We start from the raw sequence: 16223 nt of genomic DNA on the forward strand, positions 1-16223 counted from the left end.
TAATAAGTGTAGCGAAATTATTTATTAAAACACACACACACATACAGAGTACTGCTCATATGTTTACATACCCCTTGTTAGAATATGCAAAATGTTAATACTTGAAACAAAATAAGAGGGATCATGAAAATTGCATGTTATTTTTTATTTAGTACTGTCCTGAATAAGCCATTTCACATAACAGATGTTTACATATGTAACCCCTCTCTCCCGGGTCCTCTCTGCCACACCTCGTTCTTGTTCCGAGTGGGTCTCGAACCCAGGTCTCCGGCATGGGAGGCGGACGCACTAACAAGGTGGCTAAAGACTACAGCCTCTAGCGCGCCTCTTGAGATCAGGGGAGTGAGGTTTACCTGCACAGCACCTACTCGCTGGCCTCCGTTACACACACAATCCATTGCGCTTTGAAGTTGGAACTCCGCTCAGCCAATTAAATAATTGTTATTCAGCGGTTTGTTCTAGTGCTCGGACGCACTAACAAGGAGGCTAAAGACTGCAGCCTCTAGCGCTAGTGCGCCTCTTGAGATCAGAGGAGTGAGGTTTACCTGCATAGCACCTACTCGCTGGCCTCCGTTACACTTATACTCCACAAAACAAAATAATAACTGAATTTATAAAAATGACCCCATTCAAAAGTTTACATACCCTTGAATCTTAATACTATGTGTCATTTCCTGGATGATTGTGATAGTTGTTCATGAGTCCCTTGTTGGTCCTGAGCAGTTCAACTGCCTGCTGTTCTTCAGAAAAGTCCTCCAGTTCCTGCACATTCTTTGGTTTTCCAGCATCTTCTGCATATTTGAACCCTTTCCAAAAGTGACTGTATGATTATGAGATCCATATTTTCACACTGAGGACAACTGAGGAACTCATACACAACTATTACAAAAGGTGGAAACATTTACTGATGCTCAAGAAGGCAACACAATGCATTAAGAGCATCAAGATTTTTTGAACAGGATGATGATATAATGGTGTAAATTCTTCTCATTTTGTTTAACGATCATATTTTTTCATTTAATAATGGACTTCAGAAGCTACATAAATACTTACATGTTTCCCAGAAGACAAAATAAGTACATTTTACCCTGATCATCCAATTTAAAAAATGTACATAAAAATGCATGTTTAAATCAAGGTCAAAAATTGGCCTTTATTTTCAGAGAAAATAAGGAACCGAATATTGTCTTGTTAATTTTGCTAAATGTCTTCACCAGGAAGCACCCGTGGTGGCAAGGGCCTCGCTTTTCCTGGAGTGTGCTCGTTTTGTGCATCGCTGTAACCGTGGTAACTGGCCAGAGTGGATGAAAGGTCACCATGTGAACATCACTAAGAGAGGGCTGTCCAGAGGACGATCGCCTGTAGCAGGAAACAAAAGAAACACAAAGCTCCAGTGGAACGCAGCCAAACACTTTTACCAGTGGGGAGATGTGAGTCACATTATGCTGACAGATATGCAAATTTAGTCTTTCCTGCAGAAAACATTCTTATGTAATTTTTTTAGAAATTCATATGTGGTATTTGTCTGCATCTAATATACTGTATGTATCCTTGAAAAGGCGATAGGCACTCGGCTGAGTGAAATTTGCCACTCAGACAGAGAGAGTCCAGCCAACATCTTGGGTTTTATCTATGATGAAGAGAGCAAGAGGAGAGTGAAAAAGGAGGATGAGGAAGAAGATTATCTGGATGACAGTAAGAGTGGAGATGATGAATCCAATATAATAGTTGAGCATTTAGCTGATGGTTTTTTATGATTCTTTCAACAGACACAGTCAACCCCACAAAGTGTGGATGTCCCTTTGCTCTGAAGATGGCTGCTTGTCAGCTGCTTCTGGAGATCACCACTTTCCTGCGAGAGACCTTTCCCTGTCTTCCCAGACCCAGAACAGAGCCCCTTGTGGTCAGTTTTGGTATTGTCTCCCTCAGACAAGATTTATTCATTTTTACATTATTATTATTAACTAAAACTATTATCTTATTAACGTAAACAAAAAGTTTGAGTTAAATCAGCAAAATAACTGAAATAAATAAAATTAAACTGAAATAAAAACTAAAACAAAAATAGTAATATTTAAAAAAAAACAAAAAAAAAAATTTAAATTAAAACTGAAATTGCTTTGAATTTTTTTCTCCACGTTTTGCGTGGCTTTATGATTAACAATTCAGAGAGATCTGATAAAATCATATCTTCATAAAAACATTCCATACATCTTTCATTATGTCTGTGTATGGCAGAATAAAGATTTGTACCCATTCTATTCTATTCTATTCGGTCTAATTTATTTTTAAAAAAACACCTTGCTATGTGCTCTGTGCTAGACTAACTGACTAACTCTCTCGTTGGTCTGATTGCTTCTACTTTGTAAGGCGCTTTGGATAAAAGCGTCTGCTAAATGACTAAATGTAAATGTCAATGCCTCTCTTTCAGTTCATAATTTGGAATTTGTATTCATTTGGCCACAATACAGGATGCTGAATTGGAATGACAGGAAAATAAATGTACTGAAATTAATTAGGAATGGCAAATGAATATCTCAGTTGAAGCCTTGTTGTGTATTCAGCCTGTTTGACTAATGATTGAAGGGTAAGCGGATCTAAAATCGCACAGTAAAAGAATACATATAACAGGCTTGTCTTTTGGCTTCAATAGGATTTAGAGAGCTGTCGTTTGCGTCTGGACCCTGAGCTAGGCCGTCAGCGCTATGAGAGGAAGATCAGCTTTGCAGGAATCCTGGATGATGAGGATGGACACGATTCTCTGAATAGCAGCAGCCACACCCTCAAGTCTGACACTGGCTGTGAGGAAAAGAAATCATCACAAGAGCCTCTGGGTAAAATGAAAAAGGAATAATTGTCTACATGATTGACCAAGGCTAAAGTCTGATTTACCATTTTCTTTTTCTCGTTTTTCCCCAGCTCCAATTAGAAAGATCCGTATTGGTGGCTCTCGGTTGCTACAAATTAAAGGAGCAAGGAGTTTCCGACTAAAGAAAGGAGGCTCTTTATCTTCTATCCGCCGAGCAGGGAGTCTGAAAAGCACTAAGATGTCCAGACAGGACTCTGAGTCTGAGAATGACGCAGAATCGGAACGGCTGCTCTCCCAGAGTAGAGATACTGTCACTGATATAGGTCAGACAGTCCTTCTCCAGCCCTATATGAATTTATTTTGGCTAGACTTCATGTATCTGAGGGCTTTAATGTTAAATTTGTAAGTGTCATAATTAGGGAGCTGGCCAGAGCTTCCAAACCTTATTTGGGGAGACATGCATAATGAGAAAAAATGGCAAATGAATAATTAAACTTGCTGAATTATAGAAAAAATATATATTTGTTAGGCTGACCCAGCAAACACAAGGATAATGTAATGCTTTTACTAAACATATCTAAATGCACATATTATAACTTAATGGTCACTTTGTGAAGCTAAGTGTCATAAGATATTTAAGGTGTGTTTTTAACTTCAATCTGGATGGCTATTTTGGAAACTTTTATATGTTTTCTATAAACTTTTTCTATGTACCTTTTTAGCTTGATTTACATGATTTTTTGGATAATACAAGGCTTATTTGCTATATGAAAACTATAACGCCAAAGCAATATATCTAAAACATATAACTGCCCACTTCCAAAACTAAAACATACATTTTGTCATTGTCACAAATAGATATGCCAAACAAATATGACTATGCAAATAAAGGCTTTTCTGCACATTACTAACAGTTATGCAGTAAACCAAAAATTGACAACTTAAATAAGAACTTATTTTCATTTATTACAATGTGTGTATGTGTTATATGTTCAGGGAGCTCTTGGAGTGCTAGCGAGCCAAGCATTGAACCTGAGGGTCCTGGCAGCACAGGGGGTGTGGAGGACAACTACCATCGCAACATGTCCTGGCTACATGTAAGTACCAGCACTCTGACTTTTCCCTGTGTGAAATAAATGTGTCTGATATTTGCCTGATACAATCCTCTTTCTCAATTTCCAGATCATGATTCTGCTGTGCAACCAGCAGAGTTTCATCTGCACTCATGTGGATTTCTGCCACCCTCGCTGCTATCAGCACCACAGCCGCTCATGTGCTCGGCTCGTCCGTGCCATCAAACTTCTATATGGAGAGACAGTAGACAGTCTGAAAGACAACAGAACTACCGGCAATATCAGTGGCCGTGCCAAGAAGAGCAAAGAGGTGGTTAAATAATTTCTGTAGTACAGTATCAGTGTTCAAGTTGGCCCAAAACAGAATAATAGAAAAATAAAACATTTTTATTATTGTGCGGACACAACGCGGCATTGTTAGTTATTTGTCCCAGTTTTATACATAATCCCTCTAAAAATTCTAAACATGCACAAGTGCACAACATGCTGTTTTCTTTTTTTTTACGATTTATTTTTGCCGTTTTTGCCTATATTATGATAGGACAGTTTAGAGCTGACAGGAGAGGGAGAGGGGGGTGGGACTGGGAAAGGTCCTCAAGCTGGGATTTGAACTCGGGACACCCATAGCGCAAAGGTGCTGTATGTCAGCACGCTGCCCACAAGGCAATTGGCACAGACCAACATGCTGTTTTCTGAAGGAAATTCAATATCTAGGTGTAAAAATCGGCCACACATGTGTTGATATTTTTACATTTATAACATACAGTATAGTTAAACAATATCACACCAGCAGGAGTGCTATTTTCCTGAATATTAGCACAATTAGCAAACATTTTAGACACGATATTGTCTGTTTTGCCAGCAAAAAAGGTTTGAAACAAAGCCATTGTACATCTCCAGTCAACACACAGTGGTGTTTAGCTGCTAAATGAATCTGTGTTTTAAACAAATCAGTTGAGCGAATGATTCAGTGACACTTTCACTTGCTTTGTTCTTGAATGAAGCAGTCCTTTTAATACATTGAATGAATTAATAACTCATCAATTCATCAAGCATTCATCTACTGGCAGTTTTCATTTCAAAATGGAATCAAAATGCCACTTTAATTTGCATCTTTTAAGCCACCCTAAAAATACACTGTACCGTATGTGTTGACTAAAGGCATTCAGGTGCAACCTAAATGAGCCCTTCCTAGCTCAGCCTGCCCAAGTACGGTATATAATTGTTTTTTGTTTCAGTGTTCAGACAAATCCTGCCTCCGGACCCCATCCATGAAGAGACGCCCCACTGACAGCAGTGCTGAGGGGAAGAAAGACACTGGCATGCTAAAGTACATCCGCAACCAGGTCTCTCGTTACTGTCCATTACTGGTGTACAAGCTATTGCTGTTGTTACAAATCCATAAAGACTGCGTGTTAGTTGTGTTAGGTGTACTATGTTCTATTCCTTTAGGTAATGAGTCTGTCTCCAGCCCCTTTGTCCTTGCTTATAAAAGCAGCCCCTATCCTGACTGAGGACATGTATGGAGACATTTTGCCTGCAGCATGGGAGCTCCTGCTGAGTGTGGATGAACATATGGCTGCAGCTGCAGGTCTGTCTATCTAATATATTCCTCCCTTGCTGAGGAATCTAGTCATTAGCTAGTTAATGCAGTTTTTGTCAACTGTGCTACATTTAAAGCACATGTTTTTTTTTTACACATTTAACACAATGCAAAACTTGTGCAATCTATATTCATCCATCCATTTCTTAAAATGATTCTCTATGTCCATAATCATGCAAACACATAGCTGCCCTGTTCCTGCTGTGCGCGGTGAAGGTGCCGGATGGAGTGACCGAAATGATGATGGCTGAGTTTCAGCATCAGGAAGCATGTCAGAGAATTAACTCCATTTTGAAATTCTACACTGTCTGGAGATTCCGGTACCAAGTGTGGCCTCGGATGGAAGAGGGGGCTCAGCAGATATTTAAGGTAGGTCAATTTGATTTTTACAATTTACCTGCAGTATGCATATTCTACACTATTACTTTGTTTTCAATCATTATAACAAAATAATATCAATACTGATGTTGTTTCATAGATTCCTCCACCCAGCATTAACTTCACACTGCCCTCTCCTATCCTGGGAATGCCCTGTGTGCCTATATTTGACCCTCCATGGGTTCCTGTTAATGCAGGCACTGTTCCAGATGCAATCAGTGAAGATCAGTCTGTAGGTTTTTGTGGCCTACTGCATCAAAACTTTGCTGCCATAAGGCAAAATGGTCATGCACAAATTTTACATAAGATATTTTCCTGTTTTCCACCATTAATTTCTTTCTCTGCTCCCTATACATTTCAGAAATCATTCTCGGCACGAGCAGTATCTCGCTCTCACCAACGGGCAGAACACATCCTGAAGAACATGCAGCAGGAGGAAGAGAAGAGGAGGCTCGGTCGTGAGGCCAGCGTCATCACGGCCATCCCTATCGCTCAGGAGGCCTGCTATGAGCCCACATGTAGTCCACCACCTGAGCAGGAGGAGGAAGGTGTGTCATTTCTGTGCTGTACCAGTTAGGGTTATATCATAATCATTTCCTTGATCTTTTCAGATTCATTTTACTATGAAAACAGTTACTTCCCGTAGCTAAAAACATGGTCCAAAAATAGCATTGATTGTAACTAAGCTGGCAAAAAGTCTTGTTACCTACTTAGCTTGCTAAAGGCAAGAAATTCAGAACAATTATACATATATATATATATATATATATATATATATATACATAACCACTGACATTATACATAACCATTGACATTTACTGTTAAGTACTATTATTATCTAAAGACTTGGTGTAAATGAATGTATTTAGCTTGATTCAGTGATATTAATAATATGTTGCAGTATTTTTTTGGTGTATGACACTTCCCTGTAAGTCTTAAACGGCTTGTGTCAGAAAGAAAGTGGGAAGTGGTCATTAATAAAAAAAATATACACACATATATACATATATATTGGATTTCAGTATGATGTGACCTCTTTAAGTGAAGGTTGTCAGGATTTGATTTTGAAACATTGATTTCACTTTAAGCCCAATGATCAATCCTGAAAACAATTTTACACCTTATGGGTTTTCAGAACATGTTCATAGAGATGAGCTGTTTTTGAATAAATATAATATCTGGTGTCCTCTTCTCTGTCAGTAGAAGATGTGGTGAACTTGACATCACGTCGTCTGTCCGTCAGCCCCTCTTGTGCCTCCAGTAACTCCCACAGAAACTACTCCTTCCGCAGGGGCTCTGTGTGGTCAGTGCGGTCAGTGGTCAGTGCTGAAGGTAAGAAACAGTCCAAATTATGTATATTCACATACTGCTGTATTCACTGACCTGTTCACTCTTTTCACCATGAACACGTTTAGGTACAGATTAAGGAATCATACAATCTTATATTCATAGACCGTCATTGAATTTGTTTTATAAATGTGGTTTGTTTTACCTTACAAGATGATGAGAACACAACAGAACTCACACCAACACATCACATGCTGCAGCCACCCCAGTCTGTTTTCCCACCATGCATCTGTGCTGCTGTGTTGCCCATTGTGCACCTGATGGAAGATGGAGAAGTTCGGGAAGATGGAGTTGCAGGTGAGTGGCAAAGAAGAATTAAAAAAAACGAAAACAGTTTTACCCACTGCTCTTTTAGACCCTCACACTCATTTATTTCTTTGTTTTGTGTTCCCACAGTATGTGCTGTTGCTCAGCAGGTTTTGTGGAACTGCCTGATTGAAGATCCAGCCTTGGTTCTTAGACATTTCCTGGAGAAACTCACAGTCAGTAATAGACAGGTAAGGTCACTTTTTAGAGAAGAAAAGATAAACATGTGCTGTTATATGATGAAACGTATGTGATGGTTATTGGTCACAGGATGAACTCATGTACATGCTGAGGAAACTGCTTCTTAACATTGGGGATTTGCCTGCACAGACCTCACACATTCTTTTCAACTATCTGGTGAGACCTTAGCATGCTTTTTCAACACTAATGTGATGACTGCACTCTTATTAGTGCGCACTCTTAAAAATAATAAAGCTACCAAAAAGGGGGTTTTTCAGAAATTCCATAGAACAAATATTTTGGATTCCAGGAAAATTTTTCTTAGTGCCATAAATAACTTATATGAGATTATTTGCGTGTGATTCCTGGAGAAACTCACAGTCAGTAATAGACAGGTAAGGTCACTTTTTAGAGAAGAAAAGATAAACATGTGCTGTTATATGATGAAACGTATGTGATGGTTATTGGTCACAGGATGAACTCATGTACATGCTGAGGAAACTGCTTCTTAACATTGGGGATTTGCCTGCACAGACCTCGCACATTCTTTTCAACTATCTGGTGAGACCTTAGCATGCTTTTTCAACACTAATGTGATGACTGCACTCTTATTAGTGCGCACTCTTAAAAATAATAAAGCTACCAAAAAGGGGGTTTTTCAGAAATTCCATAGAACAAATATTTTGGATTCCAGGAAAATTTTTCTTAGTGCCATAAATAACTTATATGAGATTATTTGCGTGTGAATAGCTTTTTGTTTTGTAAAGCACCATTTTTTTTTTTTTTTTGCAATATCCAAAATTTCAAAAAATGAAATTTGTGTAGTCTTTTACTCACTCGCATATCATTCCAAACCCTTAAGGCTTAGGTTAGTCTTCAAAACAAAATTATATTTTTATGAAACCTGAGGGGTATCTGTCCCTCCATTGAATGAAATTGATACAAAAAGTCATAAAGGCACCGTAAAATTAATCTAAATGAGTCGATTGGTTTATCTTATGTGATGTTTTCTCTGTATGTGTGTATGTCCTTGTTTAAATGTAAATAAAAGTCAAAATAAATCTTTTCATCATAACAAGTGATCATGTCTCTTCACAAGATTTGTATTAAACCACTCAGTTCATATGGATTAAGTTTACAATGCCTTTATGACCTTATTGGATCTTGTAAGTTTTCATTAAAATATCCTAATTTGTGTTTTGAGATTAACCAGTCTTATTTTACCAGTCTTAACAAGTCTTATTGATTTGGAATGACAGGGTGTGCATATGATGACAGAATTTTCATTTTCTAAACACACATTCATCAAGAACTATTCTTTTAAAAGTAATGGATGGAGATACAGGGATTCTGCAGATCTACATATCAAACTTGACATGTGCAATCTCTTATTTTTCTCATTTTTTCCTAGGTGGGCTTGATCATGTACTTTGTAAGGACTCCCTGTGAGTGGGGCATGGATGCCATATCAGCCACTTTGACCTTTCTGTGGGAGATTGTGGGTTATGTGGAGGGGCTCTTTTTTAAAGACCTTAAACAGACTATGAAGAAAGAACAGTGTGAGGTCAAGCTTCTGGTTACTGCCTCCATGCCAGGTTGCATATTTCAGCATTACTCCATACAGACAATAAGTTAACTAGTGTCTTTTTCATGTTTATAACTGTGCCTGTAATTGTGTGCTTAGGAACCAAAACCCTGGTGGTTCATGGACAGAATGAGTGTGACATTCCCACCCAGTTACCAGTGCATGAAGACACCCAGTTTGAAGCCCTTTTGAAGGTCATTGTTAGAGCTGTAAATTTGTTATCATTATTTTGCTATGTTTTGACAATATAACATCCTTTTCCTTATTGCTTATATGTTTTCACACCAGGAGTGTTTAGAATTCTTCAATATTCCAGAGGCTCGGTCTGCTAACTATTTTTTGATGGATAAGCGTTGGAACCTTATACACTATGCCAAGGTGGGTTATGGTTGTTTCTGAACAGATCTACAAATTTCAAAGGATAGATACTATATATTCTTGATAGTAAACACCAGATTGTTTGTATGTTGACTGAAAATTGGTATGCCTCTCTACATCAGACCTATGTGCGAGACATCTACCCTTTCAGAAGATCAGTGTCTCCTCAACTTAATCTGGTTCATATGCTACCAGAGAAGGGCCAGGAGCTCATTCAGAAACAGGTGAGTTTTGTGAATTTTAGCATTAAGGGAGAAAGTGTTTTTACTGTACAACTTAGGTTCAGCTCACATAATGGAGTTTTTTGTAATATGAAGGTGGCTTTAGAAATTATGATCCATTGTTGAATTCATATACTGTATGTCGCTTTTTAAGTAGAGCAAATTTAGTTTGTAAATTTAAGTTAAGAAGATATAGCACAAATAACCATACTTCTTTTTTGCAGGTGTTTTCTAGAAAGTTGGAAGAGATTGGCCGCGTTCTGTTCATCATCTCGCTTACCCAGCGTATGCCTGCTGTGCACAAACAATCCCACGTCTCCATGCTTCAGGAAGACCTTCTGCGACTGCCATCATTTCCTCGCTCTGCCATTGATGCTGAGTTCATGCTCTTCAATGAGCCTCTAGGTGAGTGAGAAAAACAATTTGGTCATTTTTTAAATAGCTAATAGTCTTGACTAACTGTCTAGCCATTTAACAAGTGGTGTCAGTTCACAAAAAGTTGTGTATGGCAAGTTCGGATGATTTTATCCGTCTTACAATATTACGTGAAGATATCAGTTCAAGTCTTGCTCATTGTAATCCTTTCTAACAATATAAATAGGCCTGCTCTAGAAGCTAATAATCAGGCATAACATAACTGAGTTGAATTGTAGAATGACAAAAGAAAGACAAAAATTATTCATGCACACAGACAAATCACACACAATCAGGTAAGTTTAATTTTAACATAAAATAAGCATGAAGCGAAAACTGTGGCCAACATTTCTTCTATTCAAATGAAATAGCTTATTAACAAAAAAACAAAAAAATCAGGAATTGATTAGAATTGATTCGGTCATAGAAAAGGGTTTTTGCTAATTAAAAGGAGGCAGATCAGCAAGTTTGTAGTCAGCAGGGTTGGGGAGTAACGGAATACATGTAATGGCGTTACGTAATCAGGATACAAAAATCTAGTAACTGTAATCCGTTTCAGTTACATCAAAAAATAAAGTATTCAAATTACAGTTACATTTTGTAAAAAGTGGGAATACTATCAGGATTACATTTGTTTAATTTAAAATTAAATAAATGAGTATTTTGACATAACGCTATATATTTAGCGCTGCTTCATCATAGTTCCTGGTAGAGCCCTGCACGGGCCTCAAATATAGGCCCTAGCCCGGCCCTTGTCCGACAGTTTATCAGAATTACCGGCCCGAGCCCGTCTTTTTTTCCCCTTCTCCCAAAACAGCTTATACTACTGTTTCAGCTATTAAAATAGTTCAGTTTTGTATGTAATGGCGAAGTGATTATATTTCGTTTAGTTTTTTTATTAAGTTAATTTAGAAAAAACGTTTGGAGCATTTTTTGTTCGTTAAATATACGTTTTTGATTTTTAAAGTAACGACCAAGCGGCCAACGGCAGACAGTGAGCTGATAGCCTATGTTAGCCTTCTCAAATCATCACGACTTGCCTAAAATAAAATCTATAGATATAAAACAGTTCAATCATATAACAATGTTTAAACGTTAAACCTAGATAAATGTGCGCTGTATCCAATAGTTTGTGCGGAGAGTACAAGCTAAAGCGCGTTTTGCAGGACATGGAGGTGCCAGCGCGATCACTTGCATTTTTTTTCTTTTGGATACACTGTCATTTTTGCTCATAAAGGTAAGAGTAATACATCATTCGGAACTGTAAAGGGTCTACTTTTATTTGTGTGCACTCACAATATCAACAAAACGATGTGCTTTTATAAAATAAAGAAAACAAACATGATGCGCTTTCTGCCGTCTCGTCTTGAACAGGAGCGCTTCACAAAAATGAACCGAAACTCAGCGAATACATGCCTCACAGACATGATAAATAACTCTATAGAAAACTTTAAATTACTACTTAACGAAATAAAACAAATCGAAAACAAAAACTCTTTCATTATAATCATAATCCGTAAAGATGCACTTCTCTCTAAAGGCGCATCTAATGTGGAGATTGCGAGTCAGGATCGACAACTTCATTCTTGCGACACCGACTCAGAAAACACTAGTTTATTAGTAAATAATTCAAATATCTCCTTACTATTTCCCCCTGCATTCATGGTAATTACTTTTGCTGGGGCTTTGCGGCAAGCTTTAGCCTATTGCGTGCATTTGAACGCTGATCTCTTCAGCTGTGCTGACGGCACGCTCGCTCTGCTGCTGCTGGACACTAAACACCGTCGAGCCGCTCTTGACAGTCGCGGCAGCACGGTCTCGTGTTGTTTCCACCAGCACGGCAATTTTTTTTCATCACTAATTGATGAATGTCTAAAATATAAAAATAAAGAGAAGCCTTTGGGGAAGTCGTGGCCTAATGGTTAGAGAGTCGGACTTGTAACCCAAAGGTTGCGGGTTCGAACTGCTCCCCGGGCGCCGCAGCATAAATGGATGCCCACTGCTCCGGGTGTGTGTTCACGGTGTGTGTGTGTTCACTGCTGTGTGTGTGCACTTTGGATGGGTAAATGCAGAGCACTAATTCCGAGTATGGGTCACCATATTTGGCCACATGTCATGTCACTTCATGTCACTTCACTTCACTAAAACAGTCCCGAGGTCCGGCCCGCGTCTGAACTATGACGTGAAAATTGGCCCAAAGCCCGGCCCTAGGGGCGTAAAAAAGTCGGGGCCCGGGCTGAAATGCAGGCTTAACTATTACTTGCTATTACTTATGACTTATTTACATATGTAACTTGAAGTAATCCAAAAGTAATCAGATTACATTACTTTTATATTGTGGTACTTGGATTACGTTATTGAATACTTTTTTAATGAAGTAATTTGTAACTGTAACAGAATACATTTTAAAAGTAACCCTCCCAACCCTGGTAGTCAGTTGCCATACTGCCATAAACTACAACTGCTAGCAAACAAAGTATTTTACCTGTTTGGAATTAATTTATTGCTACACATTTTTCTGCTTGATTCAAGTCAGTAACAGAAGAATATTTACTTATATATATAATTTTGAAGCATCATTACATTTAAACTAGCATTCAAACAAACTGCTTTAGCTTAATTTTACACAACCAGTTGCAAAAATACATGACCTCTCGCCCCCTATATTATATAATCAATAATATAATCAATAGGTAAATCAATATATATTTTCCCGCTTCCCAGGCAAAGAGCTCTTTGGTTTGGACACTTTACATAAGGTCCTATGGATCAAACTGCTGGAGGAGATGTTTCTGGGCATGCCCAGTGAATACCCTTGGGGTGATGAGATTATGCTATTTCTGAATGTGTTTAATGGTGCCCTGCTCCTACACCCCGAGGACAGCGCCCTCCTCAGGCAATACAGCGCAACTGCCATCAACACAGCTGTACACTTCAACCACCTCTTCTCCCTCAGTGGCTATCAATGGATCCTTCCTACTATGCTCCAGGTTATCCGCAAACATATGAGTAATTTTTATTCAGTATCACTTAGCAATGTTTTTTTCCTGTTTTTATGATGGTTATTTTGTTTTGTGTTGCTGCTGTTCTTTGCTGAAGACATACGCAGATTATGAGAGTAACCCACTGTTGCGTCGAGGGATTGAATTCTGCTGCAGGCAGTTCTATATTCTCCACCGCAAACCTTTCATATTGCAGCTCTTCGCTAGTGTGGCCCCACTGCTGGAGTTCACTGTAAGAACACTGAGCTTTAATTATCAACTCTTCATTCATAGATGGTGTTATTACAGTGTTATTACAGCACTATTAAACATTGCATTTATGCCATGACTTTTTTTTCTTACAGACTCGCACTAGTACTGGTTTATCAAAAGGAGTATCTTCACAGTGTCTTTTTGACCTGCTGGTATCTTTGGAGGGAGAGACTGCAGATTCCCTGGATGCTCTGGAGCTGGTGAAGGCTGAGAAACCTCTCCGCTCTCTGGGTAAAATGGCTCACAGAGCTCCTGGAGGATACATAGCTTAGATTGACCCTCATGCTCCATGTCACGTGAACCGACTTTTGTTATTGTTTTGGGTTTCTTTTTCAGATTTTTGCTATGGTAATGAGGACCTGCCGTTTTCAATCAGTGAAGCCATAAAGCTCTGTGTCACAGTAGTTGCTTATGCCCCAGAATCCTACCGCAGGTTTGTACCTTGCAAATTTTAATCAAATTCTTTAGGAATTCACAATATATATTGGTACCATATCAGTTATAAGCAGATATCACATGCCTATTAATACTGGATATATATTGTCCAATATTAGATATGTGTGCATGCTCATTTTCCCAGTTTTTTACAGTTAGATTATCTCTCTGACATCTTTAATCTTTAAAAACACTAATATATATATATATATATAATTTTTAAAACACTGTTAAATGCAATATTTTGTTATTATTATGTGATGTAAATATGGGATTTTATTTAGATTTAGATATGGTTGGGTATCAAAAACCGGTTCCATTTTAGAACCGGTTCCAAATTTCCAAGAACTGGGTATTCGATAAGACGCGTACATTTCGATTCTGCTTAACGATTCCTGCGTTCGCATTTTAATGTGATTAAAAACTATTTAAGTGCAGGAACGGAAAGAACTTGCGCCCTGTTTGCGTGCAGCGCACACGAAGGCGAGCACAGAGAACAGAGGTCGCGGTACGGGTTCCCGGTTTGTGTCCGTTCTCGAACCGTTCTGTGTATTTCCAATGTAGAAAAGGTTGTTCCGGGCCGAAACTGACTTCTTTCATATTTGTCGACCAATATGCAGAAAACTACGTCAGTATATCATCATAAACACAGCAGTTTTTGTCTTACGTGAACGTAAACAGATGAGAAAGAAAACACACATGTACAGTATTTTTAGATCTGCGTACGTTCTGTGTTAAAGGACAGCAGCCTAATAAATGCGCTGCCTGTCATTAAAGGGGTCATATGATGCGATTTCAATTTTTCCTTTCTCTTTGGAGTGTTACAAGCTCTTGGTGCATAAAGAAGATCTGTAAAGTTGCAAAGACTAAAGTCTCAAATCCAAAGAGATATTCTTTATAAAAGTTCAGAGTCAGCCTTTCTGTACCTGAAATTTTGTTCAGTTGTATTTATTTATAATATTGCTAATTGATTTGTTTGTTCCTATCTTATTGCTGACTGTTTACTTGTCTTTAACACTTTAATATTTGAAATTTGTATTAATCTAGTTGTTTTTGCTGTGGTATTTTTTTTAAAGCATAGGAAAAATTCCTCTTGCAGTGTTCTGTAGGCTGCTGGTTTTTGCTCGTGTTATTCAGCTGCAACAGAATGCTTTGTAAAAATACAGAATAAATGTTTGACATCTAAATGTTTGACTTTATTTTTTTTATATCGGATTTTTTATTTATTGGAATCGAAACTAGGAATCGATAAGAATCGGAATCGATAAGCAGAATCGGAATCGGAATCGATAAAATTCAAACGATACCCAACCCTAGATTTAGATCTAGATTACTGATTTTAGTTTTTAGCTAATGATTCAATCCAGTCAAAGGATATTAAACATGTTTCTGTGAGTTTGTTGGGGCACTTTTAAAGTCTGGTAGTGTGATCCTCAGTTATTTAGTGCACGATGACCAGTTTTTCTCTGTAAACATTTACAAAATCGGCAAGTGACTGTTCATATCTGAAAAGCTGTAACGTGTATTTTAGACTACAATGGACTCTTTCTTTTTGAAAAGAGAAAATTCTATTTCCAAAATTTCTCTTGTCAGTTTGCAAATGCTGATGGTTCTTGAGGCTTTAGTTCCGTGTTACCTGCAGAAGATGAAGGGTAACACACAGACTCTGGAGTCGGTGTCTGCAGCGAGGGATGAGATAGCTGCCATAGCTGCTCTGGCCACTTCTCTGCAGGCTCTGCTCTACAGCGTGGAGGCATTGACACGGTCAGTCCCAGAACACAGCCTTTACTGTAATTACATACTGTCCTAGATGTTCCCTGTGTCATGTATAATTTATTATTGTGTTATCATTTGATTTTTTAATTCATAGACCTATGACTGCACCTCAGATGAGTCGATGTGATCAAGGCCACAAGGGAGCAACTACTGCCAACCACACCATGTCTGGAGGACCAAACACCAGGTCAGGGCAGATATAATGTGTTCATTTCTATTGTCTGTACACAAGAAAACGTTAGTATAAAGAGTTCAGTACTGAAAAGTAAAAATCGATACAGCATAGTATCGCGATATTTTCCGCGGCAATACTGTATCGATACACGGACACCAAGTATCATCTTTTATTATACTATTTGGTAGAATAATAAAATCAATTTAAAATTGATTTTATTATTCTACCAAATAGTATAATAAAAGATGATACTTGGTGCCCGTGTATCGATACAGTATTGCCGCGGAAA

General features: G+C 38.2%; 1 protein-coding gene across 1 annotated transcript in view; it reads left to right on the top strand.

Moving 5' to 3' along the window:
* Window positions 1-16223, top strand: part of unc80 (unc-80 homolog (C. elegans)) — a 74461-nt gene that overhangs the window by 43756 nt on the left and 14482 nt on the right. Inside the window, exons 23-49 of the mRNA XM_016486607.1 lie at window positions 1218-1430; window positions 1560-1695; window positions 1770-1903; window positions 2654-2834; window positions 2920-3132; window positions 3806-3906; window positions 3992-4192; window positions 5121-5228; window positions 5335-5473; window positions 5673-5854; window positions 5964-6095; window positions 6225-6411; window positions 7067-7195; window positions 7364-7507; window positions 7607-7707; window positions 7787-7873; window positions 9108-9291; window positions 9381-9475; window positions 9570-9659; window positions 9782-9883; window positions 10105-10285; window positions 13019-13284; window positions 13394-13528; window positions 13641-13779; window positions 13885-13981; window positions 15577-15747; window positions 15854-15946. Of these exons, the coding sequence (XP_016342093.1) occupies window positions 1218-1430; window positions 1560-1695; window positions 1770-1903; window positions 2654-2834; window positions 2920-3132; window positions 3806-3906; window positions 3992-4192; window positions 5121-5228; window positions 5335-5473; window positions 5673-5854; window positions 5964-6095; window positions 6225-6411; window positions 7067-7195; window positions 7364-7507; window positions 7607-7707; window positions 7787-7873; window positions 9108-9291; window positions 9381-9475; window positions 9570-9659; window positions 9782-9883; window positions 10105-10285; window positions 13019-13284; window positions 13394-13528; window positions 13641-13779; window positions 13885-13981; window positions 15577-15747; window positions 15854-15946 (3941 nt within the window). The remainder of the gene's footprint in view (window positions 1-1217; window positions 1431-1559; window positions 1696-1769; window positions 1904-2653; window positions 2835-2919; window positions 3133-3805; window positions 3907-3991; window positions 4193-5120; window positions 5229-5334; window positions 5474-5672; window positions 5855-5963; window positions 6096-6224; window positions 6412-7066; window positions 7196-7363; window positions 7508-7606; window positions 7708-7786; window positions 7874-9107; window positions 9292-9380; window positions 9476-9569; window positions 9660-9781; window positions 9884-10104; window positions 10286-13018; window positions 13285-13393; window positions 13529-13640; window positions 13780-13884; window positions 13982-15576; window positions 15748-15853; window positions 15947-16223) is intronic.

Source organism: Sinocyclocheilus anshuiensis, unplaced genomic scaffold (genome assembly GCF_001515605.1).
Source record: "Sinocyclocheilus anshuiensis isolate Anshui unplaced genomic scaffold, SAMN03320099.WGS_v1.1 scaffold101, whole genome shotgun sequence".
NCBI classification, from domain to species: Eukaryota; Metazoa; Chordata; class Actinopteri; order Cypriniformes; family Cyprinidae; genus Sinocyclocheilus; species Sinocyclocheilus anshuiensis.